The sequence below is a fragment of the Tripterygium wilfordii genome, chromosome 4, assembly GCF_013401445.1.
Source record: "Tripterygium wilfordii isolate XIE 37 chromosome 4, ASM1340144v1, whole genome shotgun sequence".
Lineage (NCBI taxonomy): Eukaryota > Viridiplantae > Streptophyta > Magnoliopsida > Celastrales > Celastraceae > Tripterygium > Tripterygium wilfordii.
In genome coordinates, this window is record NC_052235.1 from 3,105,241 (window position 1) to 3,133,211 (window position 27,971).

The 27,971-nt window shown below is 37.4% G+C and overlaps 6 protein-coding genes and 2 non-coding genes across 8 annotated transcripts; all 8 read left to right on the plus strand.

Moving 5' to 3' along the window:
* The first annotated feature begins 918 nt into the window (after window positions 1–918).
* Window positions 919–2,218, plus strand: LOC119996743 (probable caffeoyl-CoA O-methyltransferase At4g26220). Its single transcript, XM_038843498.1, has 5 exons — window positions 919–1,090; window positions 1,179–1,258; window positions 1,378–1,522; window positions 1,608–1,739; window positions 1,822–2,218. The coding sequence occupies exons 1-5, from the start codon at window positions 974–976 to the stop codon at window positions 2,110–2,112; spliced, it is 765 nt and encodes a 254-aa protein (XP_038699426.1). The 5' UTR covers window positions 919–973; the 3' UTR covers window positions 2,113–2,218.
* Window positions 2,219–2,649: 431 nt separating this feature from the next.
* On the plus strand, window positions 2,650–5,733 carry LOC119997880 (F-box/LRR-repeat protein At4g29420). Its single transcript, XM_038845109.1, has 2 exons — window positions 2,650–3,200; window positions 4,057–5,733. Exons 1-2 carry the CDS (start codon window positions 2,741–2,743, stop codon window positions 4,950–4,952), a joined length of 1,356 nt encoding a protein of 451 aa, XP_038701037.1. The 5' UTR covers window positions 2,650–2,740; the 3' UTR covers window positions 4,953–5,733.
* Window positions 5,734–6,603: 870 nt separating this feature from the next.
* Window positions 6,604–9,000, plus strand: LOC119996166 (60S ribosomal protein L28-1-like). The gene is made up of 4 exons (XM_038842703.1): window positions 6,604–6,710; window positions 6,828–6,989; window positions 7,060–7,226; window positions 8,614–9,000. Exons 2-4 carry the CDS (start codon window positions 6,842–6,844, stop codon window positions 8,752–8,754), a joined length of 456 nt encoding a protein of 151 aa, XP_038698631.1. The 5' UTR covers window positions 6,604–6,710; window positions 6,828–6,841; the 3' UTR covers window positions 8,755–9,000.
* On the plus strand, window positions 7,388–7,476 carry LOC119998043. The gene has a single exon (XR_005468168.1). It is a non-coding gene; the product is annotated as a small nucleolar RNA R24 (small nucleolar RNA).
* Window positions 8,039–8,129, plus strand: LOC119998042. Its single transcript, XR_005468167.1, has one exon. It is a non-coding gene; the product is annotated as a small nucleolar RNA R24 (small nucleolar RNA).
* Window positions 9,001–9,563: 563 nt separating the features above from the next.
* On the plus strand, window positions 9,564–13,738 carry LOC119995800 (histone acetyltransferase type B catalytic subunit-like). The gene is made up of 10 exons (XM_038842241.1): window positions 9,564–9,723; window positions 9,881–9,922; window positions 10,698–10,807; window positions 10,960–11,028; window positions 11,179–11,217; window positions 11,298–11,374; window positions 11,479–11,575; window positions 12,306–12,387; window positions 12,483–12,643; window positions 12,813–13,738. Exons 1-10 carry the CDS (start codon window positions 9,645–9,647, stop codon window positions 13,443–13,445), a joined length of 1,389 nt encoding a protein of 462 aa, XP_038698169.1. The 5' UTR covers window positions 9,564–9,644; the 3' UTR covers window positions 13,446–13,738.
* Window positions 13,739–14,802: 1,064 nt separating this feature from the next.
* LOC119997671 (zinc protease PQQL-like) lies at window positions 14,803–24,456 on the plus strand. Its single transcript, XM_038844834.1, has 21 exons — window positions 14,803–15,111; window positions 15,415–15,661; window positions 15,738–15,863; window positions 16,295–16,432; window positions 16,533–16,667; window positions 16,794–17,051; window positions 17,180–17,317; window positions 17,403–17,472; window positions 17,574–17,787; window positions 18,926–19,031; window positions 19,933–20,166; window positions 20,404–20,568; window positions 21,349–21,498; window positions 21,582–21,673; window positions 21,977–22,058; window positions 22,170–22,253; window positions 22,348–22,464; window positions 22,560–22,670; window positions 22,920–23,000; window positions 23,645–23,830; window positions 24,078–24,456. Exons 1-21 carry the CDS (start codon window positions 14,903–14,905, stop codon window positions 24,150–24,152), a joined length of 3,018 nt encoding a protein of 1,005 aa, XP_038700762.1. The 5' UTR covers window positions 14,803–14,902; the 3' UTR covers window positions 24,153–24,456.
* A 1,026-nt stretch (window positions 24,457–25,482) lies between these two features.
* On the plus strand, window positions 25,483–27,586 carry LOC119996096 (60S ribosomal protein L31-like). The gene is made up of 3 exons (XM_038842614.1): window positions 25,483–25,625; window positions 25,756–25,864; window positions 27,140–27,586. Exons 2-3 carry the CDS (start codon window positions 25,782–25,784, stop codon window positions 27,417–27,419), a joined length of 363 nt encoding a protein of 120 aa, XP_038698542.1. The 5' UTR covers window positions 25,483–25,625; window positions 25,756–25,781; the 3' UTR covers window positions 27,420–27,586.
* Window positions 27,587–27,971: the final 385 nt, after the last annotated feature.

Here is a 27,971-nt window from a genome sequence, read left to right on the forward strand (position 1 = left end):
GTAAGAAGAGATAATTGTGGGAACAGTGACTCCCTTAAGTAGATGATCAACTTTGGCATGGACAAATACACATGCATGGCTCATTTAACATCCGACACTGCATATGGATTGAGGGTAAAATGGGGGTTATAAATTGAGATTTGGGGTGCTCCAAATTTCTTGGAGTTCACAATTTTCATATAATGGTTGATTACAAAAATTAGACACAAGTTTTAAAAATAGAAAAACAAAAAATGTGGTGTGATGTGACACATTTGTCAAACCATTGGATTAAAATTATAGACTTTACAATTTTTAGTGAATTGCGGAGTTCTTAGATGTAATAAATTAGGGGTTTCAAGTATTTTTCCATCGGAATAACATAACCCTTTTCTTTTGTCGGATGTATGTTGGTTGCAAACTAGCACTAGAATAACCACTAGGCGAACACCAGTAAGATACCAACGGCATTTTCAAGTTAAAGTCCAAGCCCAACACATCAAATAACTTCAAGGGCTTGACAAGACCTTTCAGGACTCACGGCTTTAAAACGTCATATTAAATCAAGGAAACCCATGGGCTAATAACATGTCCATTAAATCTTTATTTTAGTGATGCGAGGCTTTTCCTCAACAGATGGAATATGTTCTCCGCACAAGCAACCGGTTTCATAATCTCATTAATTGATGAATTAAAGAATTAAGATCTTAAATGACTCTTTAATTCAAGTGATGTTATCTGTATAAAAATGAATCCATTAAAACAAACCTCTTCTACCTTTGAAAACCCTAAACACAATTCATTCCGTTTTAACGCCACTTTCATTCCCATAATCTCATTAATTGATGTATAATGAATTAATTAAGATCTTAAATGTGGATAACCGACTCTTTAATTCATGTGATGTTTATATGTCAAACAAACCTCTTCTACCTCTGAAACCCTAACACAATTTGCCAAAATCACTGCACTGAGCATATATAAGCCCCGGCTAATGCTATCATCTCTTCAGCTTTTCTGCTTTCAATGTGAATCAGCTATGGCTAATTATAACTCTCAAGACTCGGTTACTAAAAAAATGGGATTACTACATACTGAAGAACTGTACAAGGTATCTTGTTTTGTGCAAATATTGTAAAGAACTGCTGGGGATCTTAATCCTTCATGAATTCTTTTTTGATTATATATTGTGGTTGCAGTATCTCTTAGAGACTAGTGTGTATCCCCGCGAACCAGAACTTCTCAAGGAGCTAAGAGAACTTACTGCAAGCCATCCACTGTAATAATATCTAAGTTTCACAAATATTTATATCTTCTTCTTCTCCTCTGTATCATTACATTTTTATCATATTTGGAACAATAACTTTCATGCTCGAATCTGCGCTTGTTATTTGATAGGAGCATGATGTCCACTGCACCAGATGCAGGTCAGTTCTTGGCAATGCTGTTGAAGTTGATTAGCCCTAAAAGCACAATTGAAGTTGGAGTTTATACTGGATACTCTCTTCTCCTCACCGCCCTTTCGATCCCTGAAAATGGCAAGGTATGTACTGTAATCCGAACAATTTTCCTCGCATGAGTAATCTAGACAACCTCATTGTCATCAGACAGTTTATGATTGACTGCAGATTATGGCGATAGATGTGAGTCGCGAGTATTATGAGATGGGGTTACCGGTTATTAAAAGGGCTGGTGTTGAACACAAAATCGATTTCATCGAATCCGAGGCTGTGCCTGTTCTTGATCAGCTATTAGAACATGTACTCTAAATTCTGTTATGCTATGTTCTGCACATTATCAGTTCCGTTTTCGAATAATCTTCACAAATTTTGTGTTTAACAGCCGGGAAATGAAGGCGGTTTCGATTTTGCATTTGTTGATGCTGACAAGGAAAACTATTGGAACTACCATGAGAGACTGATGAAACTAGTGAAGGTAGGAGGGATAGTTGTGTATGACAATACACTGTGGGGAGGAACAGTAATAATGGAGGAAGAGTCGAGTTTAGAGATATTGAGACCAGGCAGAGCAGCTACGATTGAATTAAACAAAGCACTTGCAGCCGATCCTCGAATCGAGATTTCACAAGTTCCTCTGGGCGATGGAATCACCATTTGCAGGCGCATACACTGAGTTTTTTTTATATTCTTTAGCAGTTTAGATTTCCTTGGATTAATGAAGAAAGAATGTAAACTCTGCATTCTGCAACATAATTTGATTTTAATCTATTTGTTATGAGTAGCATCTGCAAGATGAATGTCTATTTGATTTTGATATATTTTTGTGAATCTCTCCGATGTCAAATCGTATGAACTCGGGAATCCTAATCCTCCAATAATTCAACTGTGAGGGCTACAAAACTCATTGTTTCTCCGACCCATATGATCGTCGGAAATTGCAGACCCGATTATGACTTGTTTTAAATCATATGACTATTCGCTTCAAAATGTATCAATAATTCCGTAACTTTTGAATTTTTCATATGAATAATACTTGAGACTTCTAAAATATGAAAAATGACAATGTTAAAATTCCAAAAATTTAAGAATTTTTGAGATCAGATTTGAAGATTTTTAGCATTGTCCTTTTCATATTTATTTATTTATTTTAATCTCAGCCGTTCGTAAGTTGCAACGGCTGAGATAATAGGCCCGAAAAGGGTATACTGACTGCGGCTGGAGGCCTTGGACATTAACGGAGTTGGAAAATCCCGACAAACAATTGTACTCTCCTATCCTATCCTCCCACCATATCTCCCGCCATGTCCATGGACGATCTTCCGGACTCTCTAGTTCTCGACATCCTCTCTAGACTTTCTGATTCCTCCGATATCGCTCGCTGCCGAGTCGTCTCCAAAACACTTAACCTCCTCTCTTGCCAGGTCAGGTCCATCAACTTCTTCTGCTCCCTCTCTCGCTATCTCAAATCGAGATCGCCGGAGACTAGATCCCTTATCACGCCCTTCAAGATCGTCTTCGCTGATCTGGTCCGAAGTTATCGATGTCTTCAGTCGGTCTCCATTGGTGTGGAGAAGTCGCTCGCCGGGATTTCGTACGATGATTTGGAGGACGATTCTGACGATTTGTTCTTAACGGAAGTGCGATTTGTAAAGGAATGGTTGCCTATGGTTTGTGGAGAGTTGAGATCGTTATCGATTTCCGACTTTTGGGCTCAATCGTGTTGGCGACGGTCGGATATTCTGTCTCTGATTTCTTCGTCTTGTGAGTTCTATAAGCTTTTAAAACATAATCTTGTCATTGTTTTCCTATATTTGAACTAGAGAACAGGCTAATTTTGTGGAATTTCGTTAAGCAATTCTCGGTTGTTGAGTTGAACAGTAATTATGTTGATGACCATCTCAATAATCGAATACAAAAAAAGGGAGAAACTTCTTGTTCTTGTTCGCAATTTTTTTATGTAGTGTTTGGGACTTATGATTTTAATAGAAAGTTGGAAAATGACATTAAGGGAGAACACTTAATAATACTAGCACTGTTCATGTAAACCATTTCATAACTGTCTGTTGAAGCGTATGATTGTATGAACATGTTTGGTGTAAATATTGTTTGATTCCTGTGGCTCTGTTTTGCCTGTGGGAAAGTTCTTCCAATATTGGGACTGGAAAAGAATATGTAAGATATGAAATTTGGCCACAACTTAGCCATACTAACTTTACTGCATCGGTGAATTAATTAACTAGTGAAATTTAGCTCCGTTGTGATATGATAAACTCCATCAACAACTGGAATAGAAATTTAGCTTAATTTTCGGCGCTTTATATCAATTAGTTGTATGTTCCCGGGAATTAACTCTCTGCAAAATTTCTTAGGAGTTCTGTAATTTACTTTTATAGCCAATATAAGATGGTATGCATGCTTGGCAATGTGAAAGCCAGTGAAGTAATGGGGGATTTACTAATGCATTTGAATGTTATGCTGCTTTGACTTGATTTGACTCACCTCAGATTATGTCATCAGAAACTGATTTATCATGATTACTTGCAGAAACCTTTTGTATCTGGCTATATGCCGCAGTTGAAACAAATGGGATTGACATCTAGCTCTTCTGCATTTGCAGGCCATGATCTTCTTCAACTGGAATTGAAAAATGCTTGGCTGTCAGTCGACAGTTTGTATCCAATGCCAAAACTCACAAGTTTGACACTTGAATTTATAAGGTTGGATGATGAGGACCTCAGCAAGGTCAATGGTTGCTTCCCATCTTTGCAAGTTCTTAACTTGATAGGAGTTGGAGGACTTAAAGAACCAAAGATCCATCTCTTGCACCTTAAAACCTGCAAATGGACGGTTTCAAATGCTCCGCATTCTTTGGGAATTTTTGCCCCAATCCTTGTGAAGCTCGAACTAAAATGTATTAAACCGAGTTCTATTGTCCTTGACACTCCGTTATTGGCTGATCTTAATATCTCAATTGAGAAGGCAAAGAGATTTGAAGGGAAAGAGTTTCTTAATTTGAAAAATCTGCACCTTGAATCCTCGAGGCTTCTTCGTCTAATTGACTGGTTTCTGCCAAGTAGAAGTAAAACTGTTAAGAAGCTTACAATTGAGTCCCGAAAATCACCTGACCTTCCTCAGCTGAAAATGATAGAGACAACATTTTATGCCTTCCCGAATGCTAGCACCCTTAACTTCGGACCTCTAGTTTGGTCACGGCTGGTAACCTGTTATGGCCCTGAAGGATTGAGCAGTAGTGCTACAGTGATGGACCAGTTGAAAGAAATTACTGCGTATTTAATGCCCTGTGCTCTTAATGACTCTTTCGGGTTCATTTCAGGTCTCTTGCGCATATCAGTTCCTAACTTGTCAGACATGTCATTGCTCATCCACCATGAAGTTGATTCTAGCATTGTTACGAATCTCATCTCCAAGTGTATAGCTTGTCATCCAAGAGTCAGATGGAGATGGGGAATTTGGAAGGAAGGTGCGGAAAACAGTTGGCATCTAGTTTCGTAACCCTTGCACTCTGAAGAAGATGCAGAATTAAGCTTAATTTGTTGGTGTTGTAATTCAAGTTGAGTCTGTGGTCTTGTAGTTTGATACTGCAGTGAGTAACTCGTTCAGCAACCGAGTGCAATGGAACACAGAAGAACTGATACAGGAAGCTTATATATTCGCATGTGAGGATAAAACAAGTGCCCAAATATACTATATTGGGTCATTTGATGGTACATCACTGTATATTTAGTAGTGATGCAGGATCTTGCTGCTTCTTTGCTTGCTTGCGTCTATGTTATCGTAGCTTGTCTGAATTGTGTAGTTGTAATGAGGAGAATCGTTAGTATGGATATTGGGTTTATTCCAGTGAAGCTTGGAGAGGGGCCGGAATGGTGGAATGGTGGAAGTTTTCTCATCTTTCTTTGTTAGATTAGATTGGCTGACTTGGCCTTGTGAATCAGGAGTCCGGGTAATATTGTTTTCCGACGGGTTGCGGCAGAAATCCATTGCTAGTATGGCCTGGACAAAAGTTGTGTGAAAAATAGACGTCCTAATCTTGTATTGTATACGGTTACATGTACATCCTGTATATAGATTTCGGGTTATTCACGTGTCTTGGAAAAGAAATCATGTAACATATATTTATTCCATAGACTGGGATTCGTTTAGCGCAGTTTGCCCTTGCTAAACGCATTGTTCGTTTTTGGTTTGAATGTACCGTCTAAGTATTTGGCTGAACAATGTGTATGAAAGAAATTAAAGATGAATGTGTAAGAAGTTGCTTTCGCATTCGATGAAATGTGATGGACAATATTTTTTACAGAGATTGTTTCTAATTTTGTTTTTAATCAATTTTATTATTCTATTTATATTTTTATAATAATAAATTCATCAAAAAATAAATTATTTCGTCACAGTATTTTGTGTAACGTGTCAAATGTTTTTTGTGATGGAATTATGTCTTTTACTACAGTTTTGAAATTCGTCTCCCTTATATCGTTAGAGCTTCCACAATGGGATGATTTTGAAGTGCTTGAGATGATACTGTCGTAATAAATTAAGCGCTAGATGTTCACAATGGATACTTGAGATGATACTTTCTTGATAAGTTAAGCGCTAGATGCACACTTATGATAAAAAATGACACTTGAAAAATTAGTTCATACTTGATCTTTGAAGTGTATGATAAAACCAAATAAGTAGGGATGATAAAAAATCGATTATGAATTGGACAACAATATGTGTTTATTAAAAATTTACATGTCCAGACCTTAATCTGGATTAGATTTTAGACGTACTTAATTGAACAAACTCATATTGGTTTAAATTCGAACAAGCAAATCAGATAATAATCTAATATGGATTAGGGTTTGGATAAGATTTATGTGTTTGGATCCAAACTCTGTTTTAAATCGAAATTTTTTTTTATGTTTGAACCCAAATTTCGGCCACATAACTTATCTTCAAACTTGATTTAATCCAGATTGTATAAATTCGATAATTCGGATCGGACATAAATAAGTAAAATATCATTCATGCTGTTTGGTTGCATAGAGAATGCGAATTTCATGCTCGCGCGTGTACTCCAAATCGAATATAAAATAATAAAATATTGTATTTATTAAAAATAACCATTTATTCTTTAATTTTTTTTTTTTATAATTACGGACTCAGTAGTTTAGTGAGTCGACTAGGGTTTATGAACTTGATATAAATTCCGCTCCTCTTCTTCCTTTCCTGCAGTCGCCCACTCAGCAAGAACGCTCGTCCCGATCGGTGAGTTTTAGATTGATTATTCTTGCACTTCTTAAAACATTCTCATTAGATCTGGTGATGTAAACTGTTTTGTTCTCAAAATCTGGTTTGATCTGGTCGTCTATTTTGGTGGTGCAGTTGTGCAACAAGAAATGGCGACGGTTCCGGGGCAATTGATTTGGGAGATCGTGAAGAAGAACAACTGTTTCTTGGTAAAGGAGTTTGGGAGAGGGAACGCTAAAGTCCAGTTCAGCAAGGAGAGCAACAATCTCTACAACCTCAACTCCTACAAGCACTCTGGTAAGCTTCCTTATTGAGATAAACATGGACCCTACGTTTTATTGATTGCTTATTTGGGTTGAATTTTTAGGTCTAGCAAACCGCAAGACGGTGACTATTCAGTCTGCCGGAGACAAGGAGCCGTCGCTGGTGTTGGCTACCACGAAAACAAAGAAGCAGAACAAGCCCAAGAGCTTGTCCCACAAGTCTGTTATGAGGAAGGAGTTCCCTCGCATGGCTAAAGCTGTTACCAATCAGGTATAATATACTTGTTTCTTGTGTTGATTTACAAAAATGTATGCTAGAAGAGGGATTTTGAGGTCTTACTGGCAACCAGGGATGTTTCAATGTGAAACTGCCTCTTTTAAACTGTTAGAGAAATGAAATACATGAGACTCGTGAATTTATTTGTTGTGCATTAAGCAGTGATGAGAAGCTAACATGTAAGAAGACCTTTTGAGTGGGTTCTTCAATGAAATCTTCTTGTTACGCTTGGCTTCTGAGCTTTACTTCTCAGTCTAGTTTGAATAGTTTCCACTTGAATGATTGTTTGTAGGTAAGGCTCGTAGTAATCCCTTTTGATTTGATATACACAAATTTATGACTTATGTTAAGAAGTGAGACCTTGAGGTCCTATAGGGCTTGCCCATTTGAGGTGTTCAGGGGTGTTGGGTTGGGAGGTGTTCGTCCCGAACACCTCTCAACCCTTGACTGTTTCAGGCGTTCGGGACTGTTGGGACAAAACTTCTCTATTAGGTTATATATAAAAATCTCAACACCTCCCAACACCTCCCAACCCCTCCCAACCCAACACCTCTCAACAACATCCCCAAACACCCAAAACGGGCAAGCCCATAGTCTCCCAGAGGTGCCTTATATGTGAATCTGTCACTGTTAAGTTTATACATTTTTAGTGTTTTGTCTTGAGATGTGTTGGATGTAATAAATCATTTTTTGGTTGTAATATGAGTTTTGGTGTTCTGTTTTAATGTTTGCCCTGCTATTATGTCTGACACTTTCAGTTAGAGAAACCGAAATACATGAGTCCCGTGAATCTATTTGTTGTGCATTAAGCAGTGATGAGAAGCTAACATGTAAGAAGACCCTCTTGAATGGGGCTCTTCAATGAAATATATTTGTTACGCTTGGCTTCTGAGCTTTCCTTCTCACTCAATTATATTATTGCTGCTTCATTTCAACTTGAATGAGTGAAGTAGTTCTAATATGTTGGATGCTTGAAGTATTGAAAATGTGCTTAGAACTTAAAATGACAATAGATTTTTTGGGTTATATTTGCTACCTTATGATTGAGTTGAAGTAAAATTAAATAGATGAACCTTCATTTTATTCCAACTGAATCGTGCTCCATGCTTGGATATTTTATTTTGATCAATGAGGTTGAGTTTTGGGCATTGCTTTTTTCTTTGCAGCGCCTTGTTCTGTCTTTATCACAAGCTAGGAAAATAAGCAGTTTCGATTGATCTAAACTCTACTATGTTTTGGTGTAAAAGCAGTATTTAAGCTTAATGTTACTTGAAAGTTGCCTATTTGATGTAGGAATATTTTTTTGATGAACGATGATGTGCATTGGTTTGATATCAAGTTTTACCTTGTGTTGTAATTGCTTTCCTTCCTATATTTACAGGTTGCAGATAACTACTACAGGCCAGACTTGAAGAAGGCAGCTCTTGCTAGACTTAGTGCTGTCCAGAGGAGCCTTAAGGTTGCCAAGTCTGGTGTCAAGAAGAGGAACAGGCAAGCTGTTAGGGTCCCTGGTAGAAAGTGAGAGGTCTTGGAGAAAGTTGCAATCCTTCGTTCTTTGGGATGCTTCTCTTTTAGTTGCTGTTAAAATTCCAGACAGGCTAGAAGTTATAATATTTACCTTTGGTTCTTTCTATGTACTCGTAATTTTCTCTTTGTTGCATTTGGTAAATCATCTATTTTTTACCTGCTGTTGGATTGTGTTTAAAATCAATATGATTTTCGAGATGACTTAGCTTTGATAGCTTTTAATCCAAACTTTCTAGCGATACTCATCTGTTGTTGTAGATCAAAAGTTGCTCCCAGATCAAATTTGATTTGCTGCCATGCCATGTTTTGAAGCAGGTTTTTCCTTGAGGCGGAGGTTTTCCATTTTCCCTTGTTCTGAAAGTATGGCTGCTATGCGATGTGTTGAGACTCTGTAAAGCAGATTGTGTTTTAGCATATGGTTGTTAAAAAAGCATATCGTGTTTTAGCATATATTATGGTCGTTCAATATTCAGTTGGATTAACTTGTTAAAATTAGGGAATCACGAGTGGTTTACATGGATTAACTTGTTAAAATTAGGGAAATTAGAGAAGCTCGAGAAGTTTAGATGGTATTTATGTGTTAAAAAGTCTTATCTAGCCTCTCCATCCCTTTTTCTTCTTCCTGTATCAGGCCGGTTTTCAATTAATTATTTTCTCAGTTAAGGATTCTTAAAATATAATTAATTACTAAAAGGAGATCAACTGAAATTGCAAAAAGAACAAAAAAAAATTCAATGAATTAAACTCGGGTTCGGAAGTAGTGACGTGTCCTTTTTGTGGCGAGGTTGTGTATATTTAAGCCTGTTTTGTCCCCGTCGTATATGATAATTTCCCGCTTCCCTGTCCCTCATTTCCCGCTCTGAAAACCCTAAAAACCCTAGAAACATGGGAAAGAAGCAGCAACTCGCCGGCGATCCGACCGCCGACCCCAAGAAGCGAAGGCGTGTGGGCTTCTCCAAAATAGGTGAGCCGAGTCTGCTGAGCTCCTTCGATTTTCCGATAGAAACGTTTCATTGTGTCAATAATGTTTTGAAATGATTCATGCTTTTGGTTTTTAGGTTTTCTTTTCAAATTGGTTCACAGAGTTTTTTGTTTGTGGTTTTTGGACGGTTTTGTTGCAGATGCCGGGGTCGAGGCCAAGGACTGCATTAAGATCTATCTGGGTATGGCGCGTTATTTATGATTATTAGGGTGATTCCTGCCTGTTGTCTGTGGCCATTGATCATGAAGCTGGTAAAAATCCATTTGGAATTAAGATTTTAATGATGATGATGACAGTTGAAAATCATGATTTGCGTCGTTTTTCTCATGTTTTTTTTTTTAATATTAGTAGTAGTCTTGTTTTTAGGCTAGCTTGCTTCGTAGCTTAGAAATGTGAGGGAATTAAAGAAAGCAACTTTACTACTATATGTTTTGAGTAGGTGTGTTTGGTGGCATCCCCAGATTTTGGTTTTACAGGATTTGTAGCAACTTAGCATTTCTAGTTGATTTTTTTTGGGGGTTCTTTTTTCTTTTATTTGATGTATGTCTCTTTTATTCTTCTTCTTTTGGCTGAGCACCTGCTTGGTGCCTGTCCTTACAAACCTTTTTTGTTTTCTAAAGAAAATTATAATAAAGCCAATCTGTTCCTTGTTTGTATTATATATGTTTTTAAGTTTGTATTATATAGGTTTTAGGCAAGCTAAGTTTCTGCTTAGGCTTCCCAATTTTGGTACAGTTAACTTTGATTTGGCTCGAACAAGGTATAATATGCGTTGGAGATCTGTCCTAGTATATTCATGCTGGTTGTTTCTTGCCACAAAATCATGCTAGCATTCACTTTAATAGACATGCATATATAATAAGCACGTGATGTTTGTCAGGCTTCATGTTTTGAGTTGATTATTTTCTTTGTAATGTGTCCAATGTTTTTTTGCTTTACTTGATTGCTGTTTGTAGTTTCTAGTGGGGAGGAAGTGGGTGCTTCAGACAGCATTTGCATAGAGCCAATTGACTTGAATGGATTTTTCGATGAAGATGGGAAAATTTATGGATATCAAGGATTGAAGGTAGTATGCAATTGTATTAATTTTCTACTTATAAAGTTTATGCTCTGTAGATGGCATAAATGAGGCTTAAACCATTTCTTGATGATTACACAGGAGTTATTAATTTTCTGTAGTAGTATTCTTATGCATTTTTCCCCTGTTTGTCCGTACAGATAACGATCTGGGTTAGCAGCCTGTCATTTTGCTCATATGCTGATATTACATTTCAGAGCACATCTGATGTAAGTTTTACTTATGTCTTACTGTAAGATTGAATGTCTTGCCTACTCTAACACAATGTGTTATTTTGACTAGATCTTATATATCAAATGTGTGCTTTTAGTTTTAACTCACTTCAGAAACCTCTGTTGATTGTTGTTATTTGTTATTAGGGAGGTAAAGGAATCACTGATCTTAAATCTGCCCTTCAGGTATAAATCTATTTCCGTAGTAATTTATTGCTTTGATCTCCTTTATCTGTGATTTGTCATTATCTAACTATTCCATGCAGAAAATATTTGCTGAGACACTTGTTGAGAATAAAGATGACTTCCTCAAATCATTTTCTGCAGAGAGTCATTACATTAGGTACTTATGATGGATGTGCTAAGCATGTAGAAATATTGTGCTTACATGTCTTCCTTTTGTTGGCCCTTCGTTTAACCATAGTTTTGCCATTATGACGTCAACAGCTCCATTGTATCCACTGGAGAGATATTGCAGCTAAAAGCCTCCAATGGACACACTAGTGATTCTGATAACAACATGGAAGTTACTTCTGATGTTGAGGTACTCCTCCTGCATTAATTAGCCTTCATCTTTGTTTTACAGCAAGATTGCTTTTTGATAGTCCGGTGCTATGTCATTGGCCACAAGGTGCGCATTTTCTTGCCAAATATAGTGGCCTGTATGTTTTGACTTTGAATCACCAGTGTAACCTAGTGACACTTCGCTTGCCAATCACATTGCTTCAAGTAGGCAATTATGGTCTAGATGGAGGCTGTTATGGGCCTTATGGCTCTAAACAGGATAGCATTAGTCTATGAATCATAAATTCCGTAGATTGTTACAATTGCCATTGCCCGCATATTGGGTTGTTTATAGAGCCAGTGAGGTTTTCCCGTTATCAGATGTCGACATTGAGCTAAGAAATGAAATACGAATGCGTACACTCCCCCTTGCATTTTCCCATTTGGTGCTTTCTTGTGAGGCTCTGGAGGTGTTTTTGCCCACACAGCAGTGTTACTTTTATAAAACATGGCTTCTATTGGTACATTTGTATTTACATACTATGGTTTCAGCCTTCTGATTTTTTATAAATGATCTAAGAGAAGCCAGCTCTTGTACATTTGTATGTATCTTTCAATTTCCCTAGATGGAGGTAGAGGTTTTTCATTTTCCAACTGGGGTTAGTTTATGGAAAATCACTAATGAAAGACTCTAGTATCTGTTTCTGTTTTCGCCTTGGCAATTGCAAGAATCGTAGTTGATTAGATTGATGCTCTTCCTTGTGGATCAGGTTTTCCGCATGAGCATAAGCAATGCGGCTACAGGACACCTTTACAGCCGTTTGATACCTCTTGTTCTCCTACTTGTTGATGGTAATGCTTTCATCTATCTTGGCTTTTCTAGGAAATTTGTATTCTTCTTTGCTGCACTTTTACAGTCAGAGTTTTTGTGTTATTTTCTCCATCAGGTAGCAATCCAATTGATGTCACGGATCCAGGATGGGAGTTATATGTCCTCACTCATAAGAAGGTAGATCCACAGGTTGGCTTTCAGCATAGGCTGCTTGGTTTTACGGCTGTATATCGTTTTTACCATTACGCTGAAAGTTCACGCCTGCGACTCAGTCAGGTTCAATCTCCTTCCTTTGTCATGCTATTAATTAGTTGGTAGATATGTGGCGAAATGCAATTCAGTTTGTTTCCTGAAGCTTTCTTGAATATTCTGTTATCCAACCATATTTTTTGTCTGCCCATTTGCGGTATTTTCATTTTTTCATGGAATGTTTCCACTTCATCAGATTCTGGTATTGCCTCCTTACCAATGCAAGGGTCATGGAGCTCGTCTTGTAGAGGTTATCAATAATGTGGCAATATCTGAAGATGTTTACGACTTGACAGTTGAAGAGCCGTTGGATCGCTTCCAGCATGTGCGCACTTGTGTTGACATAAGGCGTCTACTTGCGTTTGAGCCCATCCAGAATGCAGTTAATTCAGTGGTTTCACAGCTGAAGCAAGAAAACTTATCAAAGAAAACGCACTCCCCTCGATTCATGCCACCTTTGATTGTAATTGATGATGTTAGGAAACACTTGAAGATCAACAAGAAACAATTTCTGCAGTGTTGGGAGATCTTGATCTATCTTGGCCTTGATCCGGTTGGCGAGCACATGGAGAACTACACGAGAATAATTTCAAATCGCATAAAAGGGGAAACCTTGGGGAAAGATTCTGAGACTGCAGGGAAGCGAGTAGTTGATGTCCCTCGTGATTATAACCCCGAAATGTCATTTGTCATGTTCAGGTCACAGGATGGCGAAGCTAGTACCGTCCAGATGGATGAGAATCAGACAAATCAAGCTGAACAACTGCAGCAATTGGTCGACGAAAGGGTCAAAGAGATCAAGCTAGTCGCAGCGAAGGTATCCTCATGAAATATGTGAAGTATTCTAGTTGAGAATCTTACTGAACATTGGTCTATATCATATTTGTATCTGTGAGATCCATCTTTTGAAAGGTTGGAAAGTGATTGAACTTTATCTACAGTTTTAGCTTATTTAGTTCAATAATGGAGGTACTAGAAATGTGGTTGGCATACAAAATAGAGAGGTGCAATCGCAAGTTTTTCTGTACGGCTAAATCTTGTGACTACTGTAACCTGCATATTTATGGTTCTTGCTTGCAAATGAGGGGTTTAGTGCGTCGGTTTATGGTCTTTTTCAGTGAATTTTTGACATTGTTTTATTGAAGTTTTGGAAACAAATTACTGAATTTTGTAATTAATTATGTTCCAATATTGTATTTTTAAATATTTAATAAAAAATGTTATCAACGAGACCAATTATGTAGACCACAACGACCACATATGTATAACTATATAAGTGATTCTATTAACCTCAAAAAATAGAGTAAAGCCTCTATGAATTGTGTTGGGTCGGCTACTAGACCCATGGAAAGTCAGTTGGGCCACGATAGAAACGGCCCAAGATAAGGAAAAAACTGGGGTGAGCTTTATATACACCTTAGTTTTTACCAATTACACCCAATATATCTACATGTCATAGAAATTGAAAAAATAACTAAAGATAACAAAAAACTGACACATTTATTAAATACACTCAATGACAAAAAATATATCAAAAATGATATTTTTTTTGGGTAAGTAAGAACCAAACAACTCCAAAAAACTGCACCAAAACATATTCAAAATCTGCATAAATCAACTTCAAAATCTGCACCAAAGTAGCTCCAAAATCTGCATCAAAGCAGCCACAAAATTCTACACAAAACAGCTCCAAAATCTGCACCAAAGCAGCTCCAAAATTATGCACAACACAACTCCAAAATTTGCACCAAAGCAACTCCAAAATTATGAGAGAATCCACACAAGCTACTTGGGAAAGATGAGGATAGCCGAAGGATTTCGGGAGGATTCTGGAGTTCAAGAATTGGATATCAGAGATAGATTTCAAGTCAGGTTTGGTTTGGTTTGGGTTGGGGAGGGTGTGTTGATCCTATACCTAGAAAAACATATGATCAAAGGTATATTGAAGTTAGTAATAACTGAGTTGTTAATAAAGCTCATCAAAAACTGGGAGAAACCCAGCTTGATAAGTGGTGCAGGTCCAATTTGATGGGCCAAGTATAGCTAAGCCCACAAATTGATTGGCCCGTGGAGACTAAATTGTTGAGATGGATCATGATCCTTAATTTGGTTTTGTGGGCCCAAAAACGCTGGCATGGCAAAATCAAGATGCACCAATTTAATAGAACTCTGATTTCGCTGTACGATACGAAATGGCGAAGAAGACGCGAAAGATAAAATAAAAAAGACGAGAAAGGCATTCTTTCTTCGTAATTGGGTCTGTGACTGTGTAGTGTAGCGAGAGAAATGGATTTGCTTCCAGGAGAGAGCTCGCAGATCGCGAAGAAGCACGGTTTCCGGTCACTGAAACTGGTGAACGTGGAAATGGACAAGGTTCTGGATCAGTATCCGTTCGGAGCTCAATACGGCCGTCTCGACAACGGCCTTACTTACTATGTTCGCTGCAACTCCAAGCCTAGGATGCGAGCTGCTCTTGCCCTCGCTGTCAATGTCGGGTAAATCATTCATTCATTGGATTTCTTTCTTAATCCAGAATTTAAAACCCATTTTTGTACTTTATGGTCTTCGATAGTGATTTTTATTACAATGTTTGGCGTTCTCATTTTGCTTCAGTCACCTACATCTTCTTTCGGTGTAAACAAGGACTTGTTTAGATTAATTTCTTTGTTTATGTGTTGATGAATGGAGTTTGCGAGTAATTTTAGTTGGCAAAGCAGTGAAACAATGTCTTTCTGTAATCGAGTTTTTTATTTTCATTATTGATTTTTGTTTTATCTGATTTATTGAGTTTGAGGCAGCTCAGTTTTGGAGGAGGAGGACGAGCGTGGAGTTGCGCACATAGTCGAGCATCTTGCATTCAGTGCCACTGAGAAATACACGAACCATGATATTGTAAAATTTCTTGAAAGTATTGGGGCAGAGTTTGGTGCTTGCCAAAATGCATCAACTTCTGCAGATGAGACTATATATGAGTTGTTTGTTCCTGTTGACAAGCCTGAACTGTTATCCCAGGCTATTTCAGTCTTAGCAGAATTCAGTTCGGAGGTATCAACAAATTCATTGTTTGACATGTTTTGAAAACCTTTACATATTTTGGTATATAATCAGCCATGGCATGCAGATTCGGGTTTCTAAAGATGATTTAGAAAAAGAAAGAGGAGCTGTCATGGAAGAGTACAGAGGCAGCCGGAATGCTAGTGGAAGGATGCAGGAGGCACATTGGGTTCTAATGATGGAAGGCTCAAAGGTTCTGCTACTGAATTTCTACAGTTTATCAATCAAATGCTCTTCTTGGGGATTTTGTTCGCCAGCCACCTTGATAAGAAATGATAAATTTTTCCCACCTAAATTGATGAACTCGTTTGTTTATGATAAGTCTTCTCGTATGCTACTACGTATGGTATCTCAGATAGTAGGAGTAGGATATGATTGCCTTTCTATGTTCTCTTTTGGCTAGACTAAAAGTGGTGGAAATCACTGGGTAGTCTTTTATCCTTGGAATTTGAGTTTCATAGTAAGTGGTTGGGACCATGATGGGTTTGAGCAGTAGTCTTTTGTCATGCTACTTTGTAGATTGTGCTGAGGCTAAAAGAATCTAGCAAATTGAAACTATAATGTAATTACGTATGATTTTGTAAGTTCTTGAAATGATCATTGTATTTGCTTGCTGGACTGCAGTATGCTGAACGTATACCAATTGGAACTGAGAAGGTAATTCGGACGGTTTCTCCTGAGACGGTGAAGCAATTTTATCACAAGTGGTATCATTTACACAATATGGCGGTAATAGCAGTCGGTGATTTTTCTGATACAGAGGTGTGGATTTATTTAGCTAAAAATTCTTGGTGGAGTTATGATTTTTTATTCTGTGTGATTGGTTTCTTAAAAATGACATTGTATCTCTCTCTCTCTCTAGAGCGTTGTTGGGTTGATTAAGACTCATTTCGGGCAGAAAAATTCAGTCCCTGACCCTCCACCCATACCGATCTTTCCAGTCCCTTGCCATGAGGATCAACGTTTTTCATGTTTTGTCGAATCTGAAGCTGCTGGGGTTAGTATGCTAAAATCTTTTTTCTTGTTTATGCTAGTTCTTTGAATATCATTACTACATGCAATTGTATAAAATTTCATGTGCTGTGAGATTTTGATGCTGTTATCTTACATTTGCTTATAACAGACTGCAGTGATGATCAGCTATATGGTGCCGGTATGTGAGCTGAAGACAGTGAAGGACTACAGGGATATGCTTGCGGAGTCCATGTTCCTACATGCTCTAAATCAGAGGTTCTTTAAATTATCTCGTACAAGGGATCCACCTTACTTTTCTTGCTCTGCTGCTGCAGATGATCTAGCTTTTCCTTTGAGGGCTTATATAATGAGTTCATCTTGTAAAGAAAAAGGGACTCTTGAGGCCTTAGAATCCATGCTTCTTGAGGTGTGCTTCATAGTTTTATCTTATTACCTTCTTAGCCTTTGCCTTTCCCGCTTCCCATCACTTGTTCAAAATGAGCTTCTACTGTGTTGGAGCCATTGTTTTCTTAGCAACTTGTATCTTATTTTCAGGTTGCAAGAGTACGATTACATGGGTTTTCCGAACGCGAGATATCTGTTGTTCGCGCTTTACTGATGTCTGAGGTTGAATCTGCCTATTTGGAGCGTGATCAAATGCAGTCAACCAGCTTGCGAGATGAATATTTACAAGTATATTGCACTGTTGTTCTCTTGGAAATATGGAATTTTTCATTAACTGATGCCACCTGAATTTTCCTCGTCTTTCTTGTTGCAGCATTTCCTTCGCAATGAACCGGTCATTGGTATTGAGTATGAGGCTCAGCTCCAAAAAACCATTCTTCCTTGTGAGAAATAAATATTTGGATTCTATAATGCTCAACATATGTAATAGTAAGTGAAGATGGTTTGTCTTGCCATTGCTCATATCATGGTTTCTGTGTGCTAGGTATATCAGCATTAGAGGTATCTATGTATTCAGAGAAGTTACGGACATCATGCAGCTGTGTCATAAAGACAATCGAACCTCGAGCTTATGCTTCAGTAAATGATCTCAAAGATGTGGTGTTGAGGGTCAATAGTCTTGAGGAGGAAAGAAGCATTTCCCCTTGGGATGATGAAAACATCCCAGAAGAGATTATCACTACAAAGCCAAAGCCAGGGTAAAGTTGATTGCAATTTTTGTTTCTATTTTATATCTGAAGGATATTCAAACCTGGAGACTGTATTTTACAGTTACTCGACTATGCTAATCTCTCTCTTCCATTTTTGATGGCTGCAAATATCAGAATGAATCTTCTTGGCAATGCTTATTTTTAAGTTGGTTTAGTTGCTGGATGGGGATTTTTTAACACCTTACTGGACTTGCAGTCCCTACTTGTCACTTCACTTGGGTCGTGTCTACCATGATGTCAACAGGACTTGGCACCCACTGTCTAGAATCAGCTATATTTCTTTGCAGTAAAAACTAAAAAGTACTTGGGAGTCCTTCACCAACAACATTAACTGTAGCCGGCCATATAGCACATTGTTGAAATTTACTTCTTAGACCGAGAGTACCATCTACTCACACGAAGAGCCATATGCAGCTTTTGTTTTATGCAATCATTACTGGAATTATAAGATACATTATGTCTTAGCTCACTGTCATTTTAATTATTAGCCCAAAAAACCCAGGAAAACCTCTTCTTAGGCATCTATTTTCCCTATATCTTTAAACAGCTCGTCATCTCTTCTCCTATCTTCTTTTTAATAATTTGTACGCCACATATCCTATCTTAGAGGAGTGAGAGCACAGTTTGCTTACTGATATCGGTTTTCTTTAAAAAGAGTCTGTGGATAAGAGTTTATTTGGAGTTTTTTTTGTTGATTAATTTCCACCGTTTTTTATTATCTCCAAGAGGGTTGCTTGCATCTAAGGATTTGGTTGCATCCATAGTTCTTACCTTCTTTTTCTTGCCTAGCTTTCTTAGTGTGTGTTCTTATCTTCTTCTTCCTCCTTAGTTCCTTAGCTTTCTTTCCCAAAATTAGCTTCATCCTATAAAATTAGAAAGAAAAAAAAATTGAAACTACTACTTTCAGGGTTATCAAGACTAAAATAAGGTAAGTAGTTTGATGTTGCTTACCCCAATGTTTTCTTCAACTTGATTTCTCGTCATCATGGAAAAAAATATCCTTGGACATGTATGTATCATCGGCCCAAATTAAATGAAAAATTTTAGAAAAGCTCTTACTGCAATAGTATACCTATTTTCTGATTTCAGTTTCCCTAACTGTAAGCTTTTAAATGATTTGCTACAGGGATATTGTTCAGCAGCATGAGTATTCTAACATTGGAGTAACTGAATTAATTCTTTCTAATGGCATGCGGATATGCTATAAATGTACAGACTTCTTGGATGACCAGGTATGGATCAATTTCCACAGTTACGACATCCATAACTATTCCTTCGAGTTTGAAATGGTACGAAATTTCATGTTCATGTTCTACTTGATTTTGCCGCAATGGGTGGGAGAGAATAGATGAGAAAACTGCCATCAGCATTTACTGAATATTCCTAAGATTCTATGATTATATACATAATTGAACGGTTCTTGTCTTGGGACATAATGTGTCAAACTTATAGTAATGTGCTGCATGTAGAAATGCTAGTGTGGACACTCCTTACCCAACTCTTAGAAGGATTCTCATCTGAGAACAATAATGTTTATTGCGTTGTGCCTGCCATGGTCAGCAATAAAAAATGTAGAATTGTTGGGGGAGTCTTTGTTGATGATGGGAGAATCAGAACCCAACTCAATAGGTCGTAACTCCTCATTGCAATTGGTGACTCATTTTTTTCCCAATGAGTTTTGTGTTGGAGCCTCTTTCATCTTGTCGGCAATCTTGTCTTCTCAGTCTTGAATGAATGGATGCTGTTTTGGCTTTTCCTTTGGTCACTCGCGCTGAACAACTTTCAATGATATCATCTACTCATGTGATAGATTTTGTAATCAAATGCCAGTATTTGAACTTACAAATTTAAATTGGTCCCACATTTCATATGATGATATTGGCACCATCAAACACCAGAGCTGTAATCTTATTCCAGAAATTCCCCATTTTATGGACATAAAAATTGGATGAGCATATGAGTCTGCACAATCTTTCTTTCCCTAGTTGTGTAGTTCATGTAGCAACCGATAACTTTTGTTTCCTGCGTGCCCAGGAAGTAACTGCTTATGTGATTACTTAAATGAAATGATCGATCTCTTAAATATCCTTTTATCTAAATTGTGATAATAATATCTACTGTTTCTTTCAACAGGTGCTTTTTACAGGCTTCTCATATGGAGGTTTATCTGAACTCCCACAAAGTGAGTACTTATCCTGCTCAATGGGTTCAACCATTGCTGGAGAGATTGGTGTATTTGGTTATAGGCCAACTGTGCTAATGGATATGCTTGCTGGTAAAAGAGTTGAAGTTGGTACAAAGGTTGGAGCATACATGAGAACATTTTCTGGTGATTGTTCACCCTCAGATCTGGAGACAGCCTTGCAGGTTTTGCTTCATTTGAATTTTGCCTTTCCCATTATTGTTCCTTTAGCACTCTTGAAACAGAAGATGGTGGACTATTGTATAAACTCGTGAATGTAAAAGGTCCACTAACTTTTGCTGACAATTTCTCATTCAAAGTATTTTTGATATGATAAAAACTTCCCTTTAAGTTCAGGTTGACTTTGCACATAAATAAATGGATGTTCTTGACTTGCAAAATTTGCTTATTTATTTGGGCAGCTCGTCTATCAACTATTTACAACAAATGTAACGCCAGGAGCAGAAGATGTCAAAATAGTGATGCAAATGACAGAAGAAGCTATTCGTGCACAAGAAAGAGATCCCTACACTGTGTTTGCTAACAGAACGAAGGAGCTCAACTATGGAAACTCCTATTTCTTTAGGGTATGGCTGCTACCTCTTATGACTGTGTTTTTGTTATAGATGATTAGTGCTTGTCTGTGACTTTTAGTGTAGCAATTTATATTAAAAATACTATGTCTTGTAAATTTATATTTAAGGATGATATTGTTCCATTTAAAATGCTTGTTTGGTTTCTTCTTCTTCTTGCAAAATCATTTAAGGGCCCCAGATATTAGATAAAACAGTAAATTTTAGTCAAGTAGTTCACATGAATTAGCTTTGGTGGGAAGATATATGATAACAAAAATTGGGAAAAGTATGATATATGGGTGGCTTCAAAAGCATGTATGAATAGAATATTTACATTTTGTAGTAGATAAGGATGGTATTATCTGAAATAAAATAATTGTTTGGTTTAAATTGGTAGATGATGATAAATTTTCCAAACTTTTACACTATCTCTTATTCTATTCGTCCTTTTCTTGCAAGAGCAATAAAATGTGCCTCACCAAAAAGAGTTCTTAACCAACCTCTCAGTGTTGAAGTGCTTCTCCGTTGGAAAAAAAAAAACCAGAAGAATGTGCTTCTTATAAAGAAAACGTGCTTTGAACCCCACTGCACCACAGCACCAAATAGGATGTAAAACATGCTTCTCTTATTAAGTGTTAGCCTTCTTTCAAGTGCTTCTCTATTGTAATCGAACCCATACTAGAGTGCTTTTTATGATAAAGAAGTGCTTTGAATCCATGCATTGCATTACCAAACAGGGACGTAATATGGACTTGTGTTGCTTAAATTTGGTCTTTCGTGTATGATTTGCAGCCTATCAGAATAAATGACCTTCAAAAAGTGGATCCACTAAAAGCTTGTGAATATTTTAACTGCTGTTTCAAGGATCCATCAACTTTTACCGTTGTGGTAGTTGGAAACGTTGATCCTACTTCAGCACTTCCTCTAATATTGCAGTATTTGGTAAGTTTGAATTCCTATCTGAGCTACAAAGACCTAGAGAAATTAAAACTTTGCATTAATAAGTTCTGTGATTTTCCATGCAGGGTGGAATACCAAAGCCTTCTACACCTCTATTAGATTTGAACCGCGATGATCTTAAAGGCTTACCAGTCACATTTCCCAGAAGAATAATTAGGTACTTATTGTAATGTGCTTGACAATATTCTCAAGCCTTGCCCCTTCCTTTTTAGTATTGACCATCCAACTCTCTTATTGCTCATGGTCATTGGCACACTAGTTTTTGTCCATCCGTGTCTTGCTGGAGTCAGTGTACCAATACTCTGGTGCCTATCTTATGACATTTGAAATGCTTATAGTTATTCTGAGTTTATTATAGTAATCCTCAGTTTATTTGGCACACCTATGTGTGCCTGTTGGTAGACAAGCATTTCCTTTCTGTTGGTTGAATGACCTTTTAACATGATGAATATTCTTCTAGAGAGGTAGTTCGCAGCCCTATGGTGGAAGCCCAATGCTCCGTCCAGCTAAGCTTTCCTGTGGAGCTGAGGAATGGAACGATGGTTTGTATCCTGCTCTTGATATTTCAATTGGGGATATGACTTTAACAGGTCTTCTTGAAGCCTTCTCACAGAACCATTTTTTGATTAGTGATTTTCTGTTGAAAATTGCAGGTGGAAGAGATTCATGGTGTTGGGTTCCTTAGTAAAATTCTTGAGACAAAACTTATGCAGGTTCTCCGGTTCAAGCATGGGCAGGTGGGACCATTTTTCCCTCTAGTTATATTTTTATTTTCCTCTAGTTATATTTTATTTTCTTGCCTCATTTTTTAATTAATTCCCAATGTTCCAGATCTATTCTGCTGGTGTTTCAGTATTCCTTGGAGGTAATAAACCATCAAGAACTGGTGATGTACGCGGTGACATTAGCGTAAATTTTTCTTGTGATCCTGATATCTCCTCAAGCCTGGTACAGTTTTGTAATCTTCCATCATCAATTTTTCTTGTCTTTATCATTCAATTACTAATTAGCTCTTCTCATCACCACTCCATACTTCTTGGAAGGTTGATATTGCTTTGGAGGAAATATTACATCTTCAACAGGAAGGTCCTTCAGATGAGGAGGTTTCAACTGTACTAGAAATTGAGCAGAGAGCACATGAAAATGGACTGCAGGTTTTAAGAACTTTAATGTCTATACTGCTGCTTAAAAAAAGTTCCTTGGTTAACAAAACAATGGGGGAGAATATATACAAATTTGGAATCCTACACTATCATTCTCCTCTATCTATTCCCCTAAGCCCTTGTAAACTCCTTTTCGTTTTCCTAAACATTCAAACTAAGCAATAGGTTCCATGGATGTGTGAATTTCTATCACTATTTCTTTTCTGTGCTGAATCTTCTGATTCACTATTGCTCTTTCAGGAAAACTACTACTGGCTAGAGAGAATTTTGCGTAGCTACCAGTCAAGGATTTATACTGGTGATGTTGGGGCTGCTTTCGAGGTGGGCTGGGTGTAACTGTATTTCCTTACATTTTTATTGTATTTGCCTCTGTTTTATGCCTGCATATCTTTTCCCTACTATTTTCTATTAGAGTTACTTCTGTTTATATCTTCTTATGTTCAGTTTTCAATCCTATTGGAAACATCCTCCTCTATCTATTCGTTGTTTTGAATAATTACCACAAGGTATTTCAAAGCCCTAGTTATCGATCTCTCATTCCTATTCATCTTTTCCAAATCCTCTTCTCCTCCTACTCTTGCTAAAATTCAACTTCATACAGAAATTCTTCTATGTGAACCAAATCCTCTTCTCCTCCTCCTGTGTCTGACCATGCAAGTGGTCCAATGGAACAAGAGGAGTAGAAAGGATGCAAGAGTTGGCGGACCAAACTCTTCCTCTTTTTTTTCCTCTTTTTTTTCTCTGGAAAAGCTCCATTTATCTTAGTCTTTCTTTGCCTTTACTGTTCTGACAATCAAATTTCTCCTGCATCAAATACAATTGCAGCAAGCACTTTTTTCATGAAATTGAACTGTAAACCTGAACATAGGACATAGATGAGCTTTCCTCCTCTGATATGTCATTTTCCTTATGATACTGGTTTTTCTTTTTATGATGACATCACTTCTATTATTTCTCTGGTACAGGTTCAAGATGAAGGGCGCTTGAGGGTTAGAAAATCTCTGACACCATTAACGGCGCAGTCAGCATTACAAAGGATTCTGCCTTATCCTTGCAAGAAACAATACACTGCAGTTATTCTAATGCCTCAGATGTCACGCTTGAGGGCACTTCTTAAATCCATAACAATCATTTATGGGGACGATGTGAAGGTAAGTTGCACGTTTTCTCTTTGTTTTTTTGTATTTTGCAACTTATTTATTCAGACCAACCGACTGTAAGTCTTGAAATACCGGCATATAAGTATTTTATGCATGATAATTATTCCCACAAGCTCAGACTTGCATTTCTGCCTTTTTTACCTTCCGAGATACATTCATTACTTTCTCCTTTTGAATTTATTCTATCATTGCTGATGTTATAATCTTTATAGCACATTTTTGTTATTGTTGACGGCAGGTTTTAGCAGCAATTGCTGGCTTAGCAGTTGTGGGCTTCAGTTTGTGGAGATATTCACGGCGTACTGTAAAATAGAGGGAACACTTTATCTGGGAGGTTAAGTATACTTCAAAATCTACAAAAGGATTACGATGGATCATGTCGTCGTTAGTTGATTACCATAGTTCCTTTAGGAGATCAATATTCAAAGAACAATATATGTTGCTGCTGCCAGTAACAGGAGGAAGCAACTGAATTAAGTGCACGTGGCCATTCGAATTTCAATGCTACGTATACATTCATTTAAATCAACTGTATGATGCACCTGCAATCTTTTCTATTACTTGCGTGTTGTAGAATTAATTTTGGTGTTGGCAAGAGATTATCAACTGGCATAGTAGATTATTTGCACATTTTAATGGAAAACAGGCAGAGTACTGGACACTCTTGCATAGGGTGGCAATGGCATGGTGCTCCCAACTGTCACCGTCCAAGATCTTCAGCGGTGGCCGCAAGGTAAGTTGGATCCTCCAGACAATCATTTTGGCCTCTTTTCGGCCGGCTGCTCGATTTCTTTGCTTTGTGCCATAAAGATTTTTATTAAAAAAAGAAAAAAAAAAAAAAATTTTTTCGGTTGGGGATTTGCCAGGCAAGCCTCCGTGGCTCCATCCCTTCATCCCTTCTGTCTACCTGCAAAAAAACTATATATTTTCTGTTTTTGTTTTTCAATTTTAAATATAAAATTATCTATTTGTTTCATTCACCACCTAATTGAAATTAATCTTACATCATTCCATCAGTATGAAAAATTGGATCTCTCCTTTTCCTAGTGGTGCAATAAAACTATTGTAATATAATGGTAAAAAAATGTTAGGGATCCTAGTAAATGATTCAGTTACTTCAATAATTCATATTGTCTCTTAATTAATATAAGTGGTGAGGTTCACAAAAGTTTATGATTGAATAAAAGAGTGATATGTCAATCACTGGGATGATTGGATCGTCATTGGGATGATTGAGATCTAGATCCCTATCACTTCTGTATAATGATTCAAATAAAAGTTGGAAAGAAGAACAGACTTTGAGAGAGTGAGCGATAATTGGAGAGAGCTTGATAATTTATGGTTACAGAGAATAAGGTAAACGAAATAAAAGAGGCAATGAAATGTAACTTAACTTCTGTGAGAAATAAATCTATGAGCATTTATACTAGTTTGGTAACTGGTGATATGGGCCAATACAGTGCCGGGCTTATGTATTGGCCTGTGTATCAATATGGGCCTAAGTCAACTAGATCTAGCCTATCTATCTTTAGAACTTTTTTTGTAAACTGTAAAGGGCTAAAGGGCCCACATATTGATTTGTCATTGTTTGGCTGGCGCTGTACAGAGCAACTGGCGGCCCATAAAAACCGTTGAAATGTAGACTATAGACCATTATAAACTGTGTAGCAATTTATAGAGCCTTGTAATAGTAAAGAAACTAGGGTTTTGAGCCGCGACTTTCGATTTATTAACTATCGTCCTCGAGTCTGCCTCTTCCTCCTCCTGCGCTACCTCAAACCCTAAGGTCTGTTTCTCTCTCCCTTCTTTGTATTTTGTATACGATTTTCTTTTACTCATTCGATTTCTCAATGACAAATCGGAGCTCAACAATGATATGTTGTGGAGATACTGAAGTGGCCAATGACTGGTTGCAGGTACGTTTCTGCGAGGAAGTGTGAAAATGGTTGAGAAGACTAAGGGAAGAAAGGAGGAGGTGGTGACCAGGGAGTACACAATCAACCTTCACAAGCGCTTGCATGGCTGGTAAGAAGCCTCTGATGCTTTATCTGCCTAATCTTTCTGTTGTTGATTTGGGATTCGTTTCATTATTTCCAAGTATAGGTTTTGTTTTGTGTTGCAAACATTGCGAGAGTATCTTTTGTTCTTGATTAATGTGTGAGCCTGTGAAAGGAATTCAATAGGAACTGTTTAATATGTGAGCCTGTGAAAGGAATTCAATAGGAACTGTTTTTCGTTTTCTTGCTAAGAAGAACACTTTTAGTAGATACTCTTAACAAAATCACACAGGAGATGATATTAGACCAGTTAAAACAATGATCCATTTGATTTGAGATTCAATCCCGTAGAAGCTCTCTCTCTCTCTTTTCTTTTCTTTTTTTGGTTTCTTGATGGTTTCCATGTAAATCAAATCAATTTCTTTTGCCCCTTTTACTGGCGCTTTTTTATTGGTACAATGCTTCAATCACTTTCTCAAGAGTTTCAGCAGTTACTCTGTACATAGTCAAATAAGTATGGGGCAAGTGGTTAAATACTATCCTCTTTTCTCTTGCAACAATAGCATTAGTTAACGAAGCACCAACCTTTTTTTGTGAAGATCAGTAAGGATTTTTTTGTCACATGATGTTATTGGCTTAGTATCAGGGAATAGCACTATGCGGTTGCTGATGGTTTGACTATAGTGATGAATGAAGCCCATGGTTTTAGTTGGAATCAGCTGTTCAAGTACGATTGCTCTGGCATGGGTAGTCAATTTGGGATCTAACTGCTTGCATATGCATTACTGATTATTGGGTGAATAAGTGGGTGCTTTTGGGGATGGCTATTTATTAAAATGTTTTGAGGTTGAGACGGATTTTCTGACTTGTTGTACGGGAAATTCGAAGTAGTTGGGAAATTTTTGATTTTATGCTGTGAAAGTTACGTTATGTTCTTTAGTGTCAATAGTCATAGTGCTACATTCTGGCCATTTATTTGAGAATTATCTTTGAATATGTTGATTACAGTATGGTATAGTTTGTTGGTGTTCTATGAAAATATAAAAATATATAGGAGTTTGGTTGAGTTGAGGGACAGTGGAGCTCAATGAGGAGGCTTCCTCTATGGTCATGTTCCCTCATCGAAGTACATTTGGGTATTTTTATTATAATTATGTCATTCTGATGGTATTTTGTGGTATAGCTGCACTTAGTGCATTGGCTTATCGTAAGCGTAATACCCATTCGATATACGAGATATATAATTTCATCATTTCAAGGTATTGATTTTGTACTTAATGCTACCTTAAAAACTGGATGACAGCACATTCAAGAAGAAGGCTCCTAAGGCGATTAAGGAGATCAGGAAGTTTGCCCAGAAAGCAATGGGAACTAATGATGTGAGGGTGGATGTGAAGCTGAACAAACACATCTGGAGCAGAGGTATCCGAAGTGTCCCTAGGAGGATCAGGGTCCGAATTGCTCGCAAGAGGAATGAAGATGAAGATGCAAAGGAGGAGCTCTATTCTCTTGTTACCGTGGCAGAGATTCCAGCAGAGGGTATAAAGGGTTTGGAGACCAAGATCATTGAAGAAGATGATTGAATCATCTGTGATTTATAAAAGTTTTTAAAAGTGATTTTTCTGAGACTGATTAGTATTTTGATGAGATCGGTTGCTTTATTGTTGTTTGATGATCGACTTGGTTATTTCTTGTTTAAATTGGAGTACTGCTGTTATTGTTAGCTGATACTTCTCTTTTCTGGCCATCTCATCTCATGTGTTGCCTTCCTTCAATCCTTCCTGATTTCTGAAAATGGTTATTCCCTCGTTTTTCGTTTCTAGCGATCAATTACCATGCATTTCACTTAATTCAGCCACCATTCATGGTAATGTGAAAAGGGATGTTTGGTTTTTCCCAACGGATAAGAACTTTTCTATCGGTTAAAAGATGCAAATAGCATAACTTTTCTTTTCAGGAGTTCATTGTAAATTTGAAGTGCGCTGTACTTGATATTGTTAGCAACACTTTTTGGATAAGTTATATAAATTGATGAATAGTGAAGAGAGATGATGAAAAGGAAAAGAGAGAAAATGAGTATGGAGTGTTAGAATGTATGAGTGTTATGAATAATGCATATTATGGGACTCATTCAT

What these genes read in the sequence shown, in the direction of transcription:
- LOC119996743 (XM_038843498.1), top strand. Translation starts at nt 974, where the DNA reads ATGCTATCATCTCTTCAGCTTTTCTGCTTTCAATGTGAATCAGCTATG. An exon ending in CTTACTGCAAGCCATCCACT is followed by an intron (nt 1,259 to 1,377) that starts GTAATAATATCT and finishes GTTATTTGATAG; the next exon opens with GAGCATGATGTCCACTGCAC. An exon ending in CGATCCCTGAAAATGGCAAG is followed by an intron (nt 1,523 to 1,607) that starts GTATGTACTGTA and finishes GATTGACTGCAG; the next exon opens with ATTATGGCGATAGATGTGAG.
- LOC119997880 (XM_038845109.1), top strand. Translation starts at nt 2,741, where the DNA reads ATGTCCATGGACGATCTTCCGGACTCTCTAGTTCTCGACATCCTCTCT. An exon ending in GTCTCTGATTTCTTCGTCTT is followed by an intron (nt 3,201 to 4,056) that starts GTGAGTTCTATA and finishes CTGCATTTGCAG; the next exon opens with GCCATGATCTTCTTCAACTG.
- LOC119996166 (XM_038842703.1), top strand. Translation starts at nt 6,842, where the DNA reads ATGGCGACGGTTCCGGGGCAATTGATTTGGGAGATCGTGAAGAAGAAC. An exon ending in CAACTCCTACAAGCACTCTG is followed by an intron (nt 6,990 to 7,059) that starts GTAAGCTTCCTT and finishes TTGAATTTTTAG; the next exon opens with GTCTAGCAAACCGCAAGACG. An exon ending in CTAAAGCTGTTACCAATCAG is followed by an intron (nt 7,227 to 8,613) that starts GTATAATATACT and finishes CTATATTTACAG; the next exon opens with GTTGCAGATAACTACTACAG.
- LOC119995800 (XM_038842241.1), top strand. Translation starts at nt 9,645, where the DNA reads ATGGGAAAGAAGCAGCAACTCGCCGGCGATCCGACCGCCGACCCCAAG. An exon ending in TGTGGGCTTCTCCAAAATAG is followed by an intron (nt 9,724 to 9,880) that starts GTGAGCCGAGTC and finishes GTTTTGTTGCAG; the next exon opens with ATGCCGGGGTCGAGGCCAAG. An exon ending in ATGGATATCAAGGATTGAAG is followed by an intron (nt 10,808 to 10,959) that starts GTAGTATGCAAT and finishes TTGTCCGTACAG; the next exon opens with ATAACGATCTGGGTTAGCAG.
- LOC119997671 (XM_038844834.1), top strand. Translation starts at nt 14,903, where the DNA reads ATGGATTTGCTTCCAGGAGAGAGCTCGCAGATCGCGAAGAAGCACGGT. An exon ending in ACTACAAAGCCAAAGCCAGG is followed by an intron (nt 17,788 to 18,925) that starts GTAAAGTTGATT and finishes GATTTGCTACAG; the next exon opens with GGATATTGTTCAGCAGCATG. An exon ending in CTCTAATATTGCAGTATTTG is followed by an intron (nt 21,499 to 21,581) that starts GTAAGTTTGAAT and finishes TTTTCCATGCAG; the next exon opens with GGTGGAATACCAAAGCCTTC.
- LOC119996096 (XM_038842614.1), top strand. Translation starts at nt 25,782, where the DNA reads ATGGTTGAGAAGACTAAGGGAAGAAAGGAGGAGGTGGTGACCAGGGAG. An exon ending in CACAAGCGCTTGCATGGCTG is followed by an intron (nt 25,865 to 27,139) that starts GTAAGAAGCCTC and finishes ACTGGATGACAG; the next exon opens with CACATTCAAGAAGAAGGCTC.